General features: G+C 37.5%; 1 protein-coding gene across 6 annotated transcripts in view; it reads left to right on the top strand.

Annotated features, from left to right (window-relative positions):
- The window catches only part of LOC109612756 (uncharacterized), a 51,871-nt gene that overhangs the window by 14,169 nt on the left and 13,441 nt on the right, over nucleotides 1-24,261 (top strand). Inside the window, exon 1 of one of the 6 annotated variants that reach the window (XM_059121552.1) lies at nucleotides 8,524-10,181. The exons of the other annotated variants lie outside the window; for them this stretch is intronic. Coding sequence (XP_058977535.1) covers nucleotides 9,575-10,181 — 607 coding nt within the window. The 5' untranslated portion in view covers nucleotides 8,524-9,574. Of the gene's footprint in view, nucleotides 1-8,523; nucleotides 10,182-24,261 lie in introns of those variants that run through there. 6 annotated transcript variants of the gene reach the window in all.

Here is a 24,261-nt window from a genome sequence, read left to right as displayed (position 1 = left end):
TATTACAAGGTAGATGCTTTGCTCCTTTAGCAATATTACTGTCAAATTCAATATTACATTTTGCGAATTCATTTTTACTTTTGAAATAAATGCTCTGTTCTCTAGCGATTACATGAAGTGTTGCAAGATTTGTAGCTGCAGCTGACTGAGAAATGATATGAAGGCATTAAATTTGTCAAAATGTTGGTTTCATAAAAACAACGTTTGTTTATTAGTGGAGAACGATACCAGGTGGGTAAGGCAGGGAATACCTTGGTTTCGGAAAGAGCCACAAATCCTCATCAGTTCCCTTGTTTTTTTTTTCTGGGATAATCTCCCCAGGAGTTATTTTAAAAATAACTCCTATCACAAAAAAAAACTTTTTTTACCCAAGGGACGAGATCGTAAGCTGGATAGAAAAATAATTGAAATAATTTTCTCTCCATTTTCAATTTAAAAATGTACATTTTTGGAATTAAATTAATCAAGTAATTGAAAATATATTGTTTTATGAAAGTGCTCAAGGTGACAAAACTTTTTATTGCCAGTGTTAATGCCACATTTAAATGTCACAAGTTCATATTTGGGCACGAAACAGAAATCAATACACTTGGATACCGGCGGGCGTCCACCAATGGTGGGCAGGAGCTTTTTCCAGTTGTGGACTAATAAACGGTGAAAGGTGGCCGTACTTCCAGCAATTTGTTCAAGCAACCTACAACCAAACAAGTGATACTTTCGTACGTCTGTCGCATTGTTCTCCGTAGTTGCAACTGCAAAACAAGTGCAACCAAAACAAAATATCGCTGTCTCTTGTTTCAATTTATAATGCAAGTGACAGCCGAACACAACCACATGTACATGCCAACATGCATACATATGTATGTACGAGTATACACTGCATTAAAGTGATATAATTTTTGTTGTTATAAGACAGACTACACTGACAATAATTAATCGATTTTAAGGCATCGTCCAAATGAGATGGGTTCTTCACTGGCATTGAATAAATACTTCGTATAAAAATTTTGGATTTGAACTTAATAAAATACTTAAAACACAACAATTCACAATAGTATGTCAATAGAAGATTGTGACGCAAATATACATCAAAGAAGTACATGCCGAAAAAGGTGAATTTGATTTTGAGATAGTCATATGGTCTGGTCCAGAACTGCAAGAATATACAAGTTTTTTACTACAATAGCCGATTCTCCCTTTATGACATCGAAAAAACTTGCAAAACGAGTAGATTCTTGCAGGTTCGGAAAAAGAGCAATAATTGTCAATACAAGAAAAAAACTAACCATGGCTGGATGGCTTGTTCCATGAAAATATGAAATGATAAATATTTCCCTTAATTTGATTTTTGTTTGACATTTCTTTTCTTCAAGAATCCAAACAGTTTGTGTTAAAATCTATAAAATTTGGCATTTTGGTCTCATGCGAACATCATGACAAGAACAGTAGCAACACTAAACAATTAAAAATGGTTTCAAGTTCGGCCGGCACAAATTTTTTATACCCTCCTCCACAAGAATATGTTAACTTAGAAAATCAAACCGTTTTAATTAAAATTAAAAAAAAGAACTAAAATAGCCAAACCCATATTATCATCTAATTTGGTTGGATACTGTGGAAGAAACCTGCAAAATATCGTAAATCGGGAAGTACCGCTCAATGGGTACCACTTGACCTGAATCGAACCTTTTTTAAGGAGAGAACAGACCTATTATGAAGACAGGCAGACATTCAATCGACTTAAAATTTTTGCTGCTCAAGAATATATACACTTTTGGTGTCTCCGACGAATTTTTCGAGCTGTTGCAAATGGAATGACAAATTATATATACCCTCCATTGTATGGTGGAGGGTATAAAAATGTTTTGCTTGAATCCGTTTGGGTTAGAAAATGTGGCTAGGGTATTTAAAGATTTTAAGCGTGAACCGATATAGAACATTATTTGCAAAGCGAATATTCTTGCAATGTGTATTAGAAGTCCTGACTTGCAGAAATCTATAGGACTTTGGCAAATAAAGCAATCGAAATACCAAATACGAGCGAACCGAGACGCAAATAGGATAGCAACATGAGTAATATGATTTCGCTGAGTGCACGAATGCTGGACGACAAGATCATCCGTACATACACGCATGTGTATAAGCATATGTAAACGGATTAGGTTAAATGCAACTTGGCTTATATAATGTTTTTGTAATTTAATAAAAACAAATACGAATTACCAGTAATTGTTTACTAATTCTTCTCGTCTCGGCTCGTCTCTTCGCTCCGCTCAGCTCAGCTCGCCTCCGACAACCACTCGCGTTACAGATGTTGCATTGGATGCTTTGCAATTGTTTCATTGGAACTGGTTGCATGTTGCCCTGCTGGTTCGATTCCGAATGGATGGTGTATGGGTTCTGGTTTTGCTTTTGCTTTTGAATCGGCTGTGTGATCTTATTGCAGGCATATGGTCGCCGATTTGTAATGGCAAAAAGTCCATTTTAGAGTTTGTTTCTGTGTGAGAACAGCTCATCACTCTCGAGTCGGGTGTCTTCCGATGCTGCATGCACAGAATATGAGTGATGGTGGCCAATGGGGGCTTGGCTTTTCCAAATGAAAAGGAACATCAAAAAGTACTTAAAACTTCCGGTCAATTAAATGTTGGAAGAAAAGAAAGGGCCCAACTTTGGCTTTGCAGAAATGCAAATTTGTCAAAGGCGTTAACGCGCTTAACCAGAATTGTCGAACACATCTGTGGTTGGGGATAGGAGAGTGTTTGTGTGTGGTTGCTGGCTTAAACAAGTCATAGCAATTCAAATCTAGTTTCTCGCTGGAATGTCGACCTGCTACTCTGTACAAAAAGACTGGAGTGTTATTTCGGTGGGCAACGCGGGTGCTGCCAGCGCCAGATACATGTCTGGTCTCTTTGTTTGTAGTTTTGCATAATGCCCCACCAATGCCGTTACAAGTTTAGAAAGGTATTCAGTCGCTAGGCAACCGCCCTCCCCCTTGATACGCGAATAAATTCAGAGGTACCTGTGATGTCTTTTAGTGGCATTGTTGTGGTTCGGGTATCACAAACATAAACAAAAGATTGAAACAACTACGTATATATGTATATGTTACGGTTAGTCGGCGTTATGGGGGCGTTGAAATACTCTGATACTCTTGCTTCGACGGGGGTAGGTAAGAAGACAGTTGAAGTTATCCAACTTTAAACAGTAAATTATAAATACATACACAAATGCGAAAAATAATAGCACATCGTTATTCGTTTTACAGCGATTCATGATGGAAGGGACAGAAACATGTCCCTTGTTTTCCAGTAGGTATGCTATCCTACAGAAAGACGCAAACATGCCGCATATCATTCTCTGTAATTTTCTCGGCGATATTTAAATTTTTAGCTGGAAATTGCGGCAAAATGTTCTAGTATGCCGCAAATCGGGTGGTACTCATATATATGTAACAGATGTAACAATTTTTGGACTAATACCAATATTTACACACTCGTACGTATCAATACAAATGAGAAATGGTGGCAGGTATCTTCAAAACGCAATGGCGGAGCTATGAACAAAATTTTCAACAGGAATCATCGAAGCTATAATACAATTAATTGAATTGAATTTCAAAAAAATTTTGAGATCAAAAAATGTTTTGAGATCAATCAGATAGACAGGCGAATATCGTACAACCTGATTTAATTCTGATCAAGAATAAGTATGCAACCTGTGGAGCCTCCGACAAATACCACAATTTTAGGGGGTATGATACAAGAAATTCCATTGTGGTGCTATTATTAATTTCACAACTGTATATAGAAGTGTATATACAGTGGCGCACATAGATTATAAATAGTACAAAAATATTTTCTCATATTTGTATGAACTAAAGAAACTAGTCCTCGTCGCCGTCTCAATCATATAATTAAATTGAATCGTAAAATTAGTTGCACCACTTAATCTGTTGTTCCACTGTGCGTTACCACGAAGACAAGAGCATGCTATAACAGGGTGGTATTGAGAAAAAAACGCAGAAGCAAAAAAGTGAAGTTCGACTAGGGGAAAACTTAACTGGGCCATCCTCAAAATCTCGAAAATATTGAATAGATTTTGGAAGGAATTAATCTATACATATAATAAATGTGGCCAGATTTGGGATACGTTCAATACCAAACTTTATAGGTATAAAAATGCCTGTTCAAAACTCCAACTTAAATAGTGATTTCAACAGACGGACATGGCTAAGTCGACATAGATCTTTACGCATATAATGAATATATTGGAAGCTACGCCTCACTCTTGCCAAATGTTCGTAGAATACATTCCCACTTTTTAGTTTTGATCACAAATTTCATTTCATTCAGCCATTCTAAGATTTTGCTGGAAATTTAATAACATCAGTGAATAAAACTATTTTAGAAGTAATAAACGAATGTAATGACGGAATAGAACATACGTTTTTTAACGTATTTCTGTTCTCAAACATTTTTATGGAACATCACTTACCCTAGATGAAAACATGAGTTTTTTGTTTTTTTTTTTTTTTTTGAAATACAGACCCGTTCTTTGTGGAGAAATAGTGACTGTGGCCACATTGTCAAATGCGTTTTTCATTTCGCACACGGGTAAGCAAATCACTTTGGGATATTTGCGGGGATTGCAAAAAGTTATGCCCCTCATAAAAACATGAATGCATGTGCAATGACTTTTTTATACTGCATACCGGCACACTCTGACATACAGCCGAACAAGGGCGGATAAATACGCAAATTTGCATATACTTTTTTTTTTTTTTCATTTTTATTTCATGGCAATGAGAGCTATTTTGACAGATTTTTAATTATAATTTTATGCTAATTTGTAAATTTTGAATATAGCTTTGAAGTCACTTGCTAGCGCGTCTCTGATGCAATTGCATCTCCATACCGTTAAGCGACTAAAATCCATTCAGAAATAAGTCTGCCATGGTTCAGCGCTTTTTGGCTATCGGATTTCAAATCATTGTCGTCAGTGATTGTGCAGAAGAATACGACGCTAAGGTTTCGTCAGTAGAATGGGATGTCCCAACGTAACTGTATAGATATGAGAAAAAAAACGGACATATCATTTACACAGCACAAGGTGCTCGACATGGCACATTGTAGAAACACAAAGCGTATCATGGTTGTTTGTTGGCACTACTCTATGGTCAAACAAATATAAATTATTGGAACATACATAAGATCGGCATAAGATCGGTCGGAGGAACATAAACCTTTGAAAATATGTCAAGTCAAAAGTACAAACAATTCCGAAAAAATTCCGGATCCAAATTCTGATTCTATTTTGAAATAGCGTTTGTCTCTCTTTAGATATTTCGAAATGAAACCAAAAAATTCAAACATACTTCGAAGAGTAAAAAGATGGCAAAGATTTCCCTTCTTCTTCAAGTGTGAAAATTCGAAAAATGGAAAGATAGGATTATACCATTGCCGAAGCATAAGCTGCTGTGCTAAGTGTAAATTAAACGTTGAAGCAAGTTCCATTGAAAAAGCTAATCAAACTGAAAGTATTTTATTCAGACTTATCACTTGACCACGAACTCCCATATAATCTGCATTTTCTCACGTAGGCGTCAGATACGGTGGTAACCAAATATAAGAAATGAAAAGTTAATATTTTGAACTCTTACAAAAAATGCGTGTGCGAACAACAAATCACTTTCGACAAAGTGCAACTTCTATTCTCTAAACTTATCAGAATGTTTAATTTAAGCATAGCTTTGGAAACTTTATAGAAGCAATTGAAATAAGAATGTGTCCTTGAGGTATAAATAGTTTCCGTACCATGTCGGTACTAGGCTATAGTAATAGTCGATTAACATATAAAGCTGAACCTGAACATTCCAATAAGTGAGGCAAATGCACGCCTTCCAAATTGCTCCATTTGATTCGAGAACCAACATTCGTGGTTATATGGGGGCTCTTGTTCAACTGATATGCAATTTTTACCAGATAATGTTATTGGACAGAGTATTGAGGAATTGGTGAGGATTCCGATGCAGCACCCTATTGTTTAATTCGTTTAGTTAGTTTCATTCAATAATAGGAACGCCTTCAGTGCCAAAATCTAAAATCCATGTTGTGTTCAATGACCTGCATTATAGTAGTATTTTGTTGGAGTTTTACAATTGTTTTTAAGTGTTAATTGTTTAAGTGCGGATTTAGTACGTTTTACATGAAATGCTTGCATGGTTCCCAGCTTCCATTTATCCTATATGTTGTTGTTTTTGGTAGTATTTTGTTCCCGTACTTTGTGGGAGAGGCAGATCTTTCAAAGTGATCGTTTCAGGGACAAAGTGGTGAGAGTCTCCTAGCCAAATATTGACAGTTTTGTTTAAATGAAGTTGTTATTTACTCGTAATGATGTAAAGCGATTCAAAATTTGCGATAAATAACGACCTTTCAATGTCACATATGAACGAAGTACTTCCTCGGCTGGACTTCACAAATATCACATTTAATTTCATTAAACAAATATTTTCGAAATCAATGATTTGAAAAAATTGCATTGCCATTTAAGTGAATCATTAAACCGTGGGATCCAATTTTGGAAAGAACAAACAAAAAATTAAATAAATAAATGAAAACTACATGTGGCGTCTAATTTTGAATATTTCCGACAGAAATTATTTTTTACAGTGGATATACCTACATATGATCTATACCAAGAGATTCCTTATCTGAAATATTTTTTTAAATAAAACTATATTCAATTAATCATTGCAGGTTTTATCTTGTCAATACATCAATTTGACAACTGATCGGAATCTTTTTTAAGGGCAAATAAACTGACGGACCTGCATATCAACGCATAAATTGATTTGAATAGGATTGTCGATAGATCTGTTGGTCTTAGATGGAAAAAATATACTTCGTTCAAGAATTGGGGTTTCCGAATCAACTTTCGAATGATATCTGCGCTATCACGGAAATGTGAAATGGGGCTACGTTTTTTGTTTAAATTACGAATATCTTAATGACTTTACAATGACATAACACATGGATCTGCTTCCGATAAAATCGAATGGTTTCCTATTGTTTAAGGATAATTTTCGTTAGTACATCAAATGCGACAGACCACAATTTATCAGACAGTGTTCAATATTTGACTTCCCACAGATTTTCAGTGAGCAACATTTCCGTAAATACCGTAAAGAGGTATAAAAAGAGGCTTTGATGTCAGTTAGAAAAAAAAAGGCAAACACCAATAATGTGGTTACCCATCCAAATTCACCTATAGTTGTGGTTTGGAATTCTCCAAGTGGCAATAAAAGTTGCAATGCCTGTAACGTCAAGCCCCCCTCCATTGGGTCCTCAGTGAGGGAATTGCCTTATTTTGGAGCGCTATTAAAGTTGTTGTTACAAACACAGCAGTACAACCGGAATGCAAATGTTCGAACATACGGACACACCATGCATTGCAACTGCAACGAGCCGAATTCACTCTCTGCAGATATGCCCGTACAACATTTCTGAAAAATCAAACCTTTTGTGGATACATACACACGGCCGGTGTATTCCATCTGAACACAGGTGTATATGTACATCGATAACACGACGAAATGAGATTAAAGGCGAGCGTCGATGTGAGCTGTTCTCCCAGAAAAAGAGAACACTCAATGGTGTTACTTGGATACTCACCGATGTAATGTCGATGCCAGACTTTTTCTGTTTGACGTCAACGGCAAATAGTTACCAAACACTGCAAATCTGTGCAAAATAACTATTTGGCCAATTAACATTTAGTAAAAAAAAGTTTTTGAGACGAAAACATTTATAAACAGAAATTACATTTTCCAATAAATAGAAATTGCATAAATAGAAATTGCGAAATTGCGTGGGGTCATAAAACTGTCCCTTGAAATATAGTTCATACTTCGATACCCATAATATGGTTTAATTTGCAACGAATTGAATCATACACCTGTGGTGTTCTATTTAAAACCTTCATTTACTCAGAATGGAGGAAATGGATTCCAATTAGATCGAATTTTTGATGGATCTGTCTGTATTTCAATTCAATTTTATTTATATATTATTTATTTCTATATAGTTATTGGCTACATGCAACTAAAACGTATTACATTGCTGAAAATATTCTAGTAGACTAGAGATTTTAAAAATCGTAAAAAGTGTGTGAAAAAGCTTTTAAAGAAATTTCACTTCAAATGGAAGAGTTACCTCTAAAATCAAATTTCTTTAAAAGGCCACTTTCAGTTTTTTTTGGATATTTGGCATTTCAAATTCCGACCGATCCTCAAGGAAACCTTTTCAAAGAAACAATCTCTTACAATTTTACATCTGGCATCGCTGGCTGACTATGCCAGTTAAATTTACTCTCAACTCGGTTACGGTGTGGAGTTGCTTTGGCTTGGAGTTGTTGTTTTGCTCGCTCGTTGGCAAACGTTCAAACGTGGCAATCGTTAGATCCAACAGCCAGTCGTCTCGTCAATGCAGACAACAGCTCCCCATTGATCATGCTGACCATGGGGTATGCTAGCCAGTCGTTGTTTGGATGTGACACTGAACGCAACGTATCTGTTGTTCATTGCCGTGTGAGGGCTTAGTTTCGAGCGAATCGTGTTGTTCTACGTTTGTGATTTTTTGTGTTTGCGCTTAATTGGCGGTTCCCAAACAGAGGAGCAAGTGTGACTCTCAGCGCGTGTGACTGTATGTGTGTGTGTGTGTGCAAACGTTCGTATCTGTGTGCGCTGTTGTGTTCTGTATGTGAAAAACAAAAAAAAAAAAAAAAAAAAACATTTAATAGCACACAAAACCGGGAGCCCACAACTGTTTTTTAGCATTCCAAAGCACTTGCGCAGCATCTTGAGATATTTTGTGTCTTTACAAGAAGAGAAGAGAAAAAACATCAAATTTTCATTCTTCCCATTAATCAACGGGAACGGAAGGAGAAGGTGGAAAGACCAGTTCTTAATCTGTTTGTGCTTCTTTCGAATCTACTCCGCGCAGCAGTTGCATGCTGGAACGGCAACCGGGGATACCACCGCAGCGATTGATGATAGTCCACATTCATAGTTGATGCAAACGCAATCGGCTCGCTATTGATGCTGTCTAGTGGCTGACTTGGAGTGTCTATTGCAAGCCATTGTCGGCCGTAGTCGGTGTAGTTCTCTCGTTTTTCAAGGCAAATCCAGTGCATTGACTCCAAGAAAATTGTTAAATTCAGGTTCTGCAGCCAGAGAGAGGTAGAGTTGTTGGTTGCTGGTCGCAGCTGCCGTTGCAACCTGGTTGCATTGTAGTACAGGTCGTCTATTGCTCGCGCTTGATTTCGTTCGTGTTTGCAAAACTTTTCACGCACACACACGTAGAGTGCCAAAAAGCAAACCCGTAGAAAATAGTGCAGAAAATTCTTGGCCGCTGCCTAAAAAACTATTTATTATTGTTGTTGTTGTGTCGATGAAAGCAAATGCCTTGTCCACACCAACTGGATTCGAAGCAAAGTGGAATTTAGGCTATAATGCAATTTTGGCCAGTGTGAATTTTTTCGAATTATCTTCTGTACGTGAAACCCAGATTGAAGAAGCATGAGTGGTGACTTGAGCAACAAAGACTCGAACGGATCGCGCAATGCAAAGCCTAATAAGCCATTCTGTTCGCTGGCTTACTTGGCGAAGAGCACGATTGCCGTTCATGGCACAAATGACATCATTGGACGCAGCACTGCAAATGGACATTCACATAAGAACAGCGCCAATGGTGGCGATCGCAGACAGAGCCAGTCGGCGTCCAGCACCAGCACACCCAATGTGGCGGTTACAGCGAAAGTGAACGATCGCGCTTCTCCTTCGCTGCCCACCGGCACCAACACCGACCACCAGCAACCTCACAATGCAAATTTACAGTCCCCAACCTGCCCAAACAATGTCAGCCAGGATGATGGTGTTGCGGATGTCTTTGGAGTCATTAACGAGGAAGACCGGACGCCAATTAGTTGCGATCAAGACGATAATGTGTTACGTCGACCTTGGGAGCTACCGAATGGCCAGGCCAGTGTTCATCATGCGCCGTCCATCCAGCCAAACGTCAGCCACCATTACTTTGGCAGCGCTTGCTTGCCGTCACTTTCCAAATTCAGCAGCATAGATTGTTGGGATTACACGATCGAGCTGGAATGTCTGAAAGGTCCACAAGGTAATTTCTAATTCCCCATTCGCATTTAAACATTCCGAACATGTGTCGTCGGTCACACATTGGTGTTGCCGAAAACTTTCACGTTCCAACTCATTTTTATTTTTCTCAAATTCGATTTGTTACCACGACCATGTCTTGCCGTCGATGGATCGGTTGGGCAGTCATAAACAACTTCCTTCACTAAGAAGCCATAAACCCGTGCCCATTATTGCCAAAGCCATACGGCTGAAAGCTCTTGCTAATGACTTGCCAAATTGGGAGAACGAAGTATGTGAGATGCTTAAGTAGTTAAGTTGTTGGTGGTCGATTTTAGACGACTGCCTAACTCGTAACTTCCTGTGAGCACTGAATATGTTCTGCGTGTTGGGCCACGTTTAGACTGTGAGTCTAAGCGTTTGCGTCATTCGTTGCTGGCATAATTGCTGCAAGTTAGCAGAGTTCGTTTACCTAGCTCGGTTGAATTTCTTCGATTTTCGTTTACATTTTCTTGTTGTTGATATTTTTGTTTTTGTGTTCTTGTTTTTTTGTATAACCAATATTAGATCTTTGACCCAGTTACGGTGACATGCCACGATCGTTGGCAGTGTGAGTGTCTACTGTTAGTCTGCCAGCATTGCAGGGTAAAGCGTTTCAATTAGAAATGGTTATTGTCTTCCCACTCGCAGCGAAGATTGTCGCACTGTAAAGTTTTATCTTTTTTATTTTTGTTTGAGCGCTCTTATCATTGCCTCCAATCAAGTGTAACGAGTTGAAGAGACAAGCACTAGATATGAGTAACAACATCTAACATTCACAATTAGACATGTAGCAAATGTAATAATAATTTCAATTTCAACTCAAATTTATGTGTTCTGAAATCGGACACAAGCTAGGGGCTGGGCCAAGAGTAAAGTTCATTGTAAAACGATCTACTTCGTATTATCACTTCAGGTTTTATCATTGACGCTAAACTCACAAAAAGAAAAACATAAACATGCTCTGTTCGTGATGTTCTGTACTGTAATGGCAATTCAGATCACAACCTGGACCTGTTAAACATTGAAATTGAAATCCAACCAACCAGAGCTGACAACAGACATGAGCATAATTGTAAATGTTAGTTAAATAATCAAAATTGCACTTGTCTTCTTGTTTCACGAATTATTTCATCTTTTTCAAATGTCAGTAGGGGTTAAAATTGTTAACAAGTCTATAGATTGAAATAAATGAACAACAAATGTTTAAACATTATTTTCTGTTCAGGATTTTGCTAAGGGAAATTGTCATCAACTTCGTTGATGGTAAATGCTTATGTCTGATTTAAGCCGATCAATGGACGAAAAACCAAACCTGGTTTCACGTGCAGAATATTGCCCACTCCAATGACCTATGGGAACATCTGCATCAGCGTATGGAGTAGATTTGATTTGTTATACAATTCGTATTGAGGGGGAACGTTTTACATTTTTTTCCATGGACAACTAGTTTGACTTATATTAGGAGTCTAGTATATTTTTCGCAAGGAGGTAAGAAAAGATATATGACAATATTTCAATTCCTCTTTAGGTAATATTGCACAAAACCGGTTCTACGCTGTTTTGCTGAATTTATCAATGACAATAAATATAGACAAATTCAATAATTAACGGCTTAAGTGTTTAAAAATACAAACACATCGATACCATATTTAATAAACAGGAATTTATACCTCAGTGCTCGGACAGGTTTTTAGCTTAGGGAACTAGTGATAAGCAACAACACAGCCAGCACACAGTGGTCAGCAGTGGGTATAGGAAGGTTCGCAAAATAATCCGAATTGTACAGATCGATTCTCACATTTCCGCAGTCGAACAATATATTTTTTGGAAATATATTTTTATATGCTAAATGCTAAAATGTGCATATTTCCATCGTAAAGTGTCGGTCAAAGTGTATAGCCTGACAAAAAAAAAAAAAAAAAAAAAAAAAAAAAAAAAAAAAAAAAAAAAAAAAAAAAAAAAACAATCATGATTGATTAGGGAAGTAGTTTAATGATATGTTTATAGTATTTTATATAATTACACAATATTAGGTGTGTCTGGTTACCCTAAAATTTGTAACAATTGTTACAAATTGTTACTGGAAGTCGTCTGTTAACCCAAAAGTTCTGCAAAAGACAGCGGTTGGAGAGAGAAATTTTGACAGTTGTTTCAGTGAGAGTTTGCAAATTCTTGCTGAAAAAAATTCTTCTTGCAATCACTTGCAACTCTTCTTCTTCTTTTTCAGATGTTTTCTAATGTTTGTTCATTTATTTTTGTGATTTCAATTTGAAAATATCTTTTTGGAATTGGCAAGACTAATTGCTTTTGGAGAACAATTTTACAAAATGTGAAGAACGCATGTAATAAGAAAATAATAGACTATTTCCAACATTTTTATACAAACGCCATTAGCAACACGTTTAATGGATTCCAGGGAACACATCAAACCTATCTCTCTTTTATTGCTTATATTTTTATTTTATTGCTATTTTCCTTTTTATTTATAAAACTTGTGAAATTGGTGATCTTCTTTTCTTTTAATTCTTTTAATGTGGGACATATTTGTTTGTTTTGGCAAATCAGCTGATTAGTTGCAAGCTTCTGCAGGAATACCGTCTGTTTACTTTTCGCATTTTCCTTGCAAAAGAGAATAAAACTACCTTACTCTCTCAGAAAGATGTTGCTGGATAATTCCTGCAGGAAAAGTAACCAGACACACCTATTATTTTAAACTGTAAATGAAATTTTAATCTTGGCAAAAAAAGAAACGTTTGAAGAATCACACAAAGCCCAAAACCACAAAAGAATATTTTAAAAAAGCAGTTATACTGAATACAGTTAGAAATTTTTATGTATTTTTAGGCGAGAGCATTCAAAACTAGCATGTCACTATAAAAAATGCGCGCGCAATTCATTCTAGAACATAACAAGTGAATGTTTTTTGGGGAATGTAGCGACGACAATAATTGGAACCACTGTGCATTGTGCGAGCGTTTTTTTTATGGATTCATTCCGAGTGCCACGCCTTTCTATTTTGAAACGTTTAAAGCCAAAATTAAAATGCTGTGCTCAGCAACCAGCTATTTACTTAAGCTCTTCTAGCCCCAGCCGGCTATGGATGGCCACGATGTGTCATTTTGAATAAAACAAAACAATTCGCTTGACTTCATTTCTGGCAGCAGGGTTTAATATTTTTTATTCTCAACACGTTTGGCCAAACAATATTTTAATTCCGCATTATGTGAGTCATGATTATGAATTGGTGTCATGCCAACGGAATCGATCACTTCAATGGAACGGCCAACCGCAATTTTGTCTTTTGATTTTAGGATGTGGCAGAGAGTGAGCACTCCATTTAGATGTTTAAATTACAGACTTCGTTTTGAACGAACGAAAAGGGCCGAGACTTAATTAGGTGTTGTTTTCTTTCGAAATCACTGAATGCCCGAAAACATAAACACCTGAGATAAGAAAGTGCCGTGAAAAGTGCTAATAATAGGCAATGAAGGTCGCAATCATAGAAACACAGTTAGAAACACTTTCTCTGATTTTATTCCGAACCACTACCATAAAGATAAGCCTAGGTTCTATAGATTTTACCCACAACTTCGTGTCGAACGTCCGGCAGTCCGATGGATGATTGATTAATTTCTACGATTAGCTGTTATTAAAATGTTATGTCGGAGGGAATTTGCTGTTTTATTAGCCCCCAGTAGACCAATAATAAGAAGCAAATGACTTTTGATTAGATTGAAGTGGACACTAACACAGCTGAGTTGTGTTAATAGCAGACATAGCGAAGGTATCAGTGAGTGAAAGTGGAATAGCTGCACAAAAATTATTTTCTGTTAAATACTGAAGAAGGACCATGTAAACTTGTCAATTCTGCATCGTGCCAACTCCTCGTGATAGGTCAGCTAAGAGATATATTAAAAAACATCATAACATCATTTTGGCAGAAACATCGATATGACGATATGAGTCTATAAATTTGTTCGAAATTCGTCCTGTTTTTGGCACACTAGCACACTTTTGGCACACCCCAGCTGAAAACGACTTTCGATGTCAAATCTTTCTTAGTTCACCAATTTTAAACATTTTCCTACAACGATTAGTAAGAAATAGGAACATGATAGAGTTTCTATAGTTCAGCTTTGAAGATGAAGATGGTCCTGATGTTTTTAGTTCTTTTTCATTAATTTCGTTCGTTAATGTTGTTGTGCCCTCCACCATTCATGCAGGGTATATTAAGTTTGTCATTCCGTTTGTAACTCATCGAAATAATAATTTTACACCAAACCGATTCAGCCGTCTGTCACGCTAAACGACATGTCAAATGAATAGTTTACATTTCGATACTTAGAGTTCATAATGGGTTCTCCTTATTGTTTCAGAACATTGAGTATATAGGTCCACGTTTTTCTATGGCCCCCATATAATTGTAACATCCCATATTCGGCGTTTTGATGAGTTTAGCCTCAATTTCTAACGTAATGGTTTAAAAATCGATATAATCTGTACATAATAGGTTCTGTCTATGCCCCATGGCAGAATATGGTTCATACACGTCCACGTCCACGTTTTCGTATAGCCTATAGCTCCATTAAACGGATCCAACAGATATACCATGTTCTTACGATTTCAGCTATATTTTCAAACGATGTGTTTCAAATTTAGTTTTCAGAAATCATGCAGGACATTCGGTATTTCATCATATTCTGTAGCAATTACTTAAAATTGGGTATTTGTATATTCTAATGCATAGTGTATTAGAACTATTCCTATATAGGTCAACGTATGCCTATGGTCGATATTCGGTATTTTGATTGTATGCTCCTAATGACCCCTCAAAATACCAGAATTTTGATATTTAAATACATATTTTACATGAGTTACTTTCCAAACGATGGAAGTTATTAAAATTCGGCCTTTTTTTTTCTCTCTCTCTCTCTCTCTCTCTCTTTTTGGGGTAAAACACTTTTTGCCGAGTAACTTTAACAATTCTGTCTTTTACTTGTTTTACCATTAAATAAATATATTTTTTAATCCTCCACTCGTTTTAATCGCTGTAGCTAGCCAAGTATACATTTCATTTCTCATGGGCGCTGTTGCTGGCATTGTAGATTTGAGCGGATTATTTCAGATTGGTTTATTTCCGATTATCGAAAAAAAAAAAAAAACGATTATTGACTCTTCCATTGTCGTTGAAAGCTCTTATCGCTTAGCAATGACCTTGAATTTCAGTGCTTCACTTTGCCAGCGCAAACAGAAGCAAAAGAGGAACACTAGTTTGTTTTTCATGCATACTTTGAATTGCTGCCGCTGCTGCTTCGATTAAAGCGCGACACCAAAACAAACAGCCAAATCCGATTCCAAACATATCTAGCGGAGTGCGCTTGCACCATCACTATTTCATTGTACTAATAACGCTTACGCTTTTCCCCTAGCAGCGAACGAAGAATCAAAACGTTCATTCAGCAAATCTGGCAATGGTCATGTTGTAGCCCACGGCAGTACATTTTGCGATCCGTGAATGAATGACCAAATGCACGAATCAGGTAGCCAGTAAGCGTTCGATAATGATGTTGGGATGTTGGCGCTTCCACCGGTGATCAATTATGTCCGAGGTTTGGTTTTGTTGTATGACAAACAAGCCAGAGATGATTCGATATGGCCCCTCAACGTTGTTTTTTTTTCGACAGAACGATTTGGTAATTTTGAACGAGAAATAAATAGCTGGTATTGATTCGAGATTAGTCTCTAATTTAGAGGGGAAACGAGCGCACGCTATGAAGATACAATAACACCGTGGCATTGGGCTTGGGAATGAACCACATCCAAAGCGAAAAAGTATTGGAATTGATGTAAACTCACTCACGTTCACGTTCACCTGAAGCGATAGCATGCCATGTACATATGTATACGTACATCGTAAAGAGTGAATGTGGACATGTGTGAATGTGTGTGTATTTGTTTTGGTTCGCATAGAACGAACGTCTTTCGTCTTTTATTTTTCTTGGCGAGTTTTCAGAGAAAAACTTGGGTCATTGTTGAGTCTGGGTTTTCCTTATGTCTTGGAGTATGAATGTGTTATTGTTGTTGTTATTGTAATTGCCGCCTCATGTCCGCCGATATCAATGGAGTCCGTGGTGGAAGGTCATCGACCGTTCGCAGTTTTGCTGCTAGTTGTGTGATAACTTCCCATTTTCCGAGTGTGTAATTTAAACTCGCTTAGATAACGAACATACAAACACACACACACACTCACACACATACATTAATTATTTTATTCTTACTCCATAATGATAATTGTTGTTGATTAAAGCCTGGAACTTGCTGCATGCATGCTCACATGCATTTCATTGATGCTGCCAAGGGCAGAATAAAAGCCATGGTAGTTCGTTTTTGAATTTATCTGCACAAATTTAATCACGGACAAGTCAAAGCCTTTTTTGTGTTTGTATGTTTTCGGTTTCCCTTTGGCTTCTCTATAACATACAGCACGAGGTGTGGTAGATCCATTATATGGATATGGTATTTATAGTTTAAATCTCCCCATCTATTTTTTTTCCCAGACACATAGAAGGAGAGACGGATAGTTATCCCGAATAACTTATAAGACACCCTGATATAAATTTGGAACTAATTTGTCTTAGTTTAGATATTTTGGATAACATTGAAATAAAATCGCATTCGTTCTATTGTAGATTCAGAACATGTTGAAAACAAAACAACCCGCTTGAACAAAACTAAACAAACAAACCAGTGCCAATGTCTATGATGCTATTATCTTGAAATGAATTATGTTTGACATTCATTGCTGTTTTCTTTCATTCGGAACGAACTTCATCCGCCTCAGCAGCAGCAGCAGCAGCAGATCTAACGCCAGAGCTGAGCTGCTCATCGGTTTGGTTTTTGAATTAATTTGGGAAATACATTTCCTTGTAGCCATTCGGGCCCATGCCTTTTGTATTAATTCATTGAGACCGTCAGACTGTTGCACAAACCCTAAATGTATGCAATTAAGTGGTTATTTCGTTCGTTGCATGTCGTGTCACCTAACCTTCCAAAAACAATGCAACGACTTGAATTTAATAATAACATTAATAGGAATATTTAAACAATAACTCTGAAACTTACAAATATTACATCACTCACACTGGAAGAAGTGAAGATGAGCTGCATACATACAAACATATCTACACGCTTGATGTTGTTTGGCTTAGTTTCGGCACGACATTCGTCGCAAGAAGCTAATGAATCATTAAAAACGATGCATTCACACAATACACTTCCACACACACACACACACACACCAACACACACATAAACAAATTGTGTGAAGTTTTCATGTCAGCTCATTGTCTGCCCCACATTCCCCCCCTCCTACCACCTTAAATTCGTTGAAGCCAAAAGGCAAAGATAAAATCGGTGATTGCAGATCATCTTTTGGAATTTGTTATCGTTGCGTGAGAAGTTTTTATCCGTACATACAAACATACATATTTATGAGGCTGTGCACACACACACGCACATTATAAAGTTATTAAGGCTGTATGTATGTGTGCATAGTTTTTGTTTGAGAATTGGTTTCTTTTAGTAAACTTGGAAGTGCAAGTGTGGGATAAACACTTTACATCACAGGGATTGGGATTCTTGGGGTCATCGACATCTCGACTCATCGCGTCACTGAAACCGGGACCAAGCGAACTACTTTGAAGTCCTTCAGAAAATTGATCTTTGACTAGCGAGTGTTACCCTTGTGCCAGATATGCAAATGTAAAAACATTTCGAAGACACAGCGACAAGGCCAGTTCACCTAACATCGAATGGCAAACAGTTGTTTTTGTAAAAGTTACAACACTTTACGATTATTTCGAACATAAATCACAATTTGGATAAGAGTTTGAAAGTTGATTAGAAAGGAAACGCTTTTAAAAGACGTTTGTAATGGTTACACGTTGGTGTGTGGCTCAACGACGTCCAAAGTATTTCAGTTAAGTTTGCCTTCAATTTTCCTATCGTCTGAAAATCGGTTGCTCCCCTCCGCCCCATCTCTCTCTCTTTATATGTATACTTTTCAAATATATAACATTCAGTCCAGTACAGTTTCGGGAGTTTCATTTTTATAAAACGTAACTAAGAGGTATATAAACTGGAGGAGTTAGTCGTACCAAATAAAGGCGATTCTAAAGATTAATGATTCACATTTAAATAGCTGCGAATTTCCACAAAAATAGCTATAATAACATTGTTTTTGAAAATAGATTCTTTATACAAAAAGAGGTATACTAGAATGGGAAATTTCAAATTTTGCTCTGAAATACATGCTACCATTTTGTACTCAAAATGGTGATAAAAAGTGGTAAATGTTCTCTGTGTTAGCCGGTGCCGGGCATACCCACAGGAAGAAGCCACAAGCCCCGGTCGAAGGCCGTCTCTTACAAAAACTTTAAAATTTAGAAAGCTTTGGTTCGCTTAGTCAGACATACCCCGAGAAGAAAATGTCAAGCCCCAGCCGAAGGGCCGCAACTTACTGCAAAAGTTTAAAATTTAGAAAACTTTGTTTCGCGATAGCCTCTACCCAGAGGAGAAAATCTCCATTTTTCCGCACCCGTTTATGTCCCCATTCTATAATGGGACATACCCATTATTAGGGGGTTTGATGTCCGCTAGTTTCTGGGATCATGGCCGATTTTTTCTTCCGTGGGAATTATGACACGGCACCCCTCCCCCATTGCATTCGCAATGTTTACCATCACTTCCCGATGTGATTCAACATGACTGTGGCACCACTGTTCCACATTAAACACTTACATAGGTTTTTGGTGTTGTTATTTCTGAATGAATCTATTGAATTGAGTGAATAGTGAATTGTATAATGGCCGTAATTGAAATGCTGACGTATTTTTTCATTTATATCAAGTGTAGATGTGAGTGTGTGTGTGTGTATGTGTGTTGGTCTCAGTCAGTATTGACTTTTCCATAGCGCAAATATGGTTAAGTACCCGAATGCGTGTGTGTTTGTGCGATTGCGATATTCAATGTTTGCCTTCCCAAATATGATCGTGGGGGTTTCAGCCGGAGGATGGGAATTCGATCGGCAAGATCTCAAAAGAAATTGTAATGACATATTTGTCATGCACGCGCATAATGCCATTCACAAGCATAAATATTTTTTAATTGCGATTGTTTTCACTTTTCGAAAGACAAAACAACATTCCTGTCCAACCTTCCGCTCCGCACCTCCGCGCGTGATTGTAGTGAACGTGTACCATCACATACATTGTATGTACGTACGTATCGCGCGCACATCAAATCTTCTGTGATGTGTCAAGGTCCCCGTATGGACAGACTCCTTTCACATCGGGAGATGTGGGCTCACAGCCACCAACACCTGACACAACTTGATGACGCTGTGACGGAGAGGATGCAATATGAGTGATGCTAATGGATCTTTCTTTCGCCAATGGACAAATGGCATGCAATTAGTCCAGAGGAGCCTTCGAATGCAAATTGAAATGCTACCTTTCGCTCGTTTGTTGGTTCGTTGGCCAGCCACAGCTAGCACCGCTGCCGTAATGGTGGGTCACATCTCCGACTCGCATTAGTGGTAGATTGGAATAAACGCCTACTGTCCTATCATCTGCACAATTGTACTTGTCGCATTGTCAAAGTCACCATCCGTCTATTCATGTCGTTGCTGGCCAAGTTGGCCACAGAGGGCGCTTCCAAACGAGAGCGAACGTATGGCAAGTGGGGGAACAAATCCGCAAGAAAGGGTTGCAGTTGTAATGAAATGTTTAATTCATGGTTGCTGCTGCTGCTCTGTTGCTAATATTGTTTTCATGATTGTTGCTAAAATGGAAAAAGCAACATTAGTTGCAACAACAACAGCAACAACTACATCAAATGAATAATGCAAAACATTCGAACATACATATCTTGTCGCCATGTACCGAGTAGTAGTCGTTGCTGTTGTTTTTGTAAATTGCTCATGCTTTGTTGCAGCTGCATGCTACTGCCCACAAAAGATGAGCGAGAAAGACATGAAATGCAATTCCATCGAATGATTTGAGCCCACAATAGCGCCACTGCCGCAGCAGCCAGCAATCAAAAACAGACCAACAGGTAAAAGTGAAAAATAATCGCCAACAACAAATCATCTCGAATTATATTCCAGCAACAATAGCAATGACAATGGCTGGTCGATCGGTGGTCGTGTTGTCGCGATTTACAGATACCGAAAGTAGACAGGCGATAGGTTGGCAGCAGCATTCACGAAAACACCCATTTATTTGTCTGCAAGGTCTGGCCAGATCCAACTCCCACGATATGAGAGATGCGGAACTTAATTTAAGTGACTGTCATTTGATGGATCATGACATTATCTTCCTTGGAAAACAAATTAAATTTTGAAATTCATATTTCATGTCTTTTATTTTCATCACACTCCATTTCATATAAGGGAGAGAATATATCCGAGCATTGGTGATAGTAACGCCAAGAGGCCAGATGCAACAACGATGTTGCAATCTTCAAATTTTGATTTTTGAAAACCAAACAAAAATATGATGGTACTTCTACTGTCACAATGGATGGATGGGTGGATGGTGATTATATTCAAGACAAATCCGTTTCAGGACATATGGAGTCGATCTAGCGATGTCCGTCCGTCTGCATGTATGTCTGGTGCGCACGATTACTCTTGAGGGAGTATCCGATTTGGTCCAAACTTGGTACATCGTAATATTATAATCGAACTAAGATCGATTTCGGAGATGGGCACACCTTATGGTACCTCCCACAAGGTCCAATATTTCCTGCACTGAAACAAATACGATAATCCGACAAGATCTTTCCACTCCATCAAGTACTTCCACCACAAAGGCTCAAAATTTTTATTAATTATAACTTTTATAAAAAGTGTTGTAAGGGTCTGATTGTCTTCAAATTTCACATATCCCACTATTTTTGTTAACCCAAGGTCTGGTGTTAAGATAGAATGTATCGGTCCCCCACAAAGGGTCAACATTTTGAACATCCATGAAGCTCATAAGACGCGAAATTAACATCGGATTCCATTCAGACTTGGTACATCTCAATATTTTCATCAACACAAGATCTTTTACAAAAATGATTGAGATCGGTCCATTTCTTCTGGGACCTCTTCTTCTCTTCAAGTTTTACATTTTTGCTAACACAAGATCTGTTGCGAAGATGGTATATATCTGCGAACCCCTTGTGGTAACTCAGCCACAAAGGGTCTAAAATTGTGGCTACTTTTATCTGTCATAACTTGCGAAACAAATTAGCGATTCTTTGCAACTAAATATTTACCTCAACCAGAAACCTGAGGTAAATATGGAATTTATGATTTCGCATAAAATTGGATATAAATGTTCGCTTTTCTTCTAATTTTGTCCATATCGATATTTTTATGTGTATTAGATGAAGTATGAAAATGGAGTACTTCGTTCGACCAGAACATTTTCACAATTTTTTCACATATCTCATATAAAGTGAAGCAAGTAACCAATATCGTTCAAATATGGCACGTCGCAATATTTATATCTTTATACCCTCAGTCATATGGCTAGAGAGGGTATATATCATTTGATACGGTCAAAACGTGCCTAGTCGAAATAACGGTTTTAGACCCTAGGTCTCTTTGAACCAAATCCGTTTCAGGACATTTGGAGTCGATGTCTATCTGTCTGGCTGGTGACGATAACTCTCGAAGGAAGTACTCGTAATACATCGTAATATTTTTGTCAAACTTAGATCGAGTTTGGAGATGGGCAATATCGGTCCACTCCTTCTGGTATCTCCCCCACAAAACGCCGAAATTTTCTAAAAATATATTTTCTGAACAGAAAGAGAAATGATGATCCGATTTTGCTCCAGTTTTGCAAATCCTAATATTTGCATCAGTGCTAGGTCAAGTGCGAAAATGGACAATAGCGGTCCACTCTATCAAGTACCTCCTCCACAAAGGGTCAAAATTTTGAATATAACAACTCTTATAAAATGTGAGTAAGACTCCGATGGTCTTCAAATTTCATACATCCCAATATTTTTATTAACCCAAGGTCTGGTGTGAAGGTGGAATACATCGGTCCACTCCTTCTGGTACCTCCCCCACAAAAGGCCGAAAATTTTAAAAAATATATATTTTCTGCACAGAAAGAGAAAGGATGATCCGATTTTGCTCGAACTTTGCAAATCCTAACACTTGCTTAAGTGCTAACTCAGGTGCGAAAATGGACAATATCGATCCACTCCATCAAGTACCTCCTCCACAAAGGGTCAAAATTTTGAATAATTATAACTCTTATAAAATGTGATGTAAGAATCCAAACTTCTTAAAATTTCACACATCCCAATATTTCTATAAACCCAAGATCTGGTGCTAAAATGGAATATATCGGTCCACTCCTTCTGGTACCTCCCCCACAAAATGTCGAAATTTTGAATGCCCATGTGGCTCATAAAATGCCAAATTAACATCCGATTCCATTTAGACTTGGCACATCTGAATATTTCTATCCACACAAGATCTGTTATTTCTTCTCGTACCTCCCCCATACATAGGGTTCAAGATTTTGAAAAACAAAACGCTCAAATAAAGCGAAATAAGCATCCAACTCTCTGCAAATTTCAAATATACAAAAATGTTTGTTAACACAAGATTTATCGTGAAGTGTATATATATTTGTTTATTATATATCTTCGAACCCCTTCTGGCACCTCACCCACATAGTGTCACAATTTTAAATAATTTTATCTGTCATAACTTTCGCAACAATTTAGCAATTCTGCACTAATTGCTATGCCCAAATATTTCTCTCAATAAGAAGCCTGATATGAATATGAAATTTATCGGAATTTATGATTTCGCATAAAATTGGATATAAATATCCTTTCTTGTAATTTTTGAACAATAAAAAAATGGAATATTTCGGTAGACTATATCTGGTACATCACGCACATTTTAACAATTTCTACAATCATTATATTTTTTATATAAGGTGAAGGTGTAAGTCGATATAATCCATACCAGGAACGTCGAAATTTTTATATCATATCTATGGAGGGTTAGCCATTTCAATGAACATAACAGAAGTCTAAATATATTTAAATAATCGAACATTGGCTGAGGGTATACAGCTGTCGGCAAAACCGACTGATTCTTCTTAACTTGGTTATTTAGCATTTTTGCCTCTGGTTTAAACTCATTTGTGAGCAACAGAAAAATTCAGGATTGTGTATTGTAGTCTTTATCAACCAATTTAATTTTGATTCTTTCCATTTTAAAATAAGGTTATATTTTCAGTAATACGAGATACGCACTCCCGCTAGAGTTCCGGTGATCCTCGAAATTATGTGTCTGCGGCTAGCGTTTCGCAAAAGCAACAAAATTCTTTCCGATATTTGGTCTGGTAAATTGATTCACCTTTACTAACTCGTATAATCGTTCGACGGTGTGTTGTGTGACCTGAATTGATCCACTACTCCCGCGCTTCCAGCCTTGTAGGGACCTTATTTGTGAGGAATGTAAATTTCGTTGTGGGCAATCAATTATGTTCCTTATTACCCGAATGAGTCAATTTGTTGGATTAAAGGCATAGTTAAATAAATAACCGACGATCCATTGCATTATTAAGTCAACTTGACTCCAACACAAACAGACACACAGACGCTGGTATATTTCGCCAACCAAATGATTTCCTCAAAGCAAACAAGTTCACGACGAGATTTTAGAGATTTGCCAAACAGATGACGAGAAAGTTTTGAGGTTCTTCGGCAAGACAGAGATCAGGCTTCGAGCTATGCTGGCACACAAAACTTGGCGTCATTGGTATTCATATTTGTGCGACGTTAGTTCGGTATGTCCGAACAGCTTAGGGAACAACACCTGTTTTTGGAATTCTGTCAGGTATTTTTTGTTTCTATTCGGGCCACTTGTTTGTGGCACTGCATTAACTGCAATATGTACTGCGGTATCAGAAGTTACACCAGCAACAATAACAACGACAAGAAAAGACGAGACTGAGACGAGAAAACGTCTCAGTCATGGC

Source organism: Musca domestica, unplaced genomic scaffold (genome assembly GCF_030504385.1).
Source record: "Musca domestica strain aabys unplaced genomic scaffold, Musca_domestica.polishedcontigs.V.1.1 2, whole genome shotgun sequence".
Taxonomy (NCBI): domain Eukaryota; kingdom Metazoa; phylum Arthropoda; class Insecta; order Diptera; family Muscidae; genus Musca; species Musca domestica.
The sequence above is the reverse complement of the archived record's forward strand: the minus strand, read 5'-3'. Positions and strand labels throughout refer to the sequence as shown.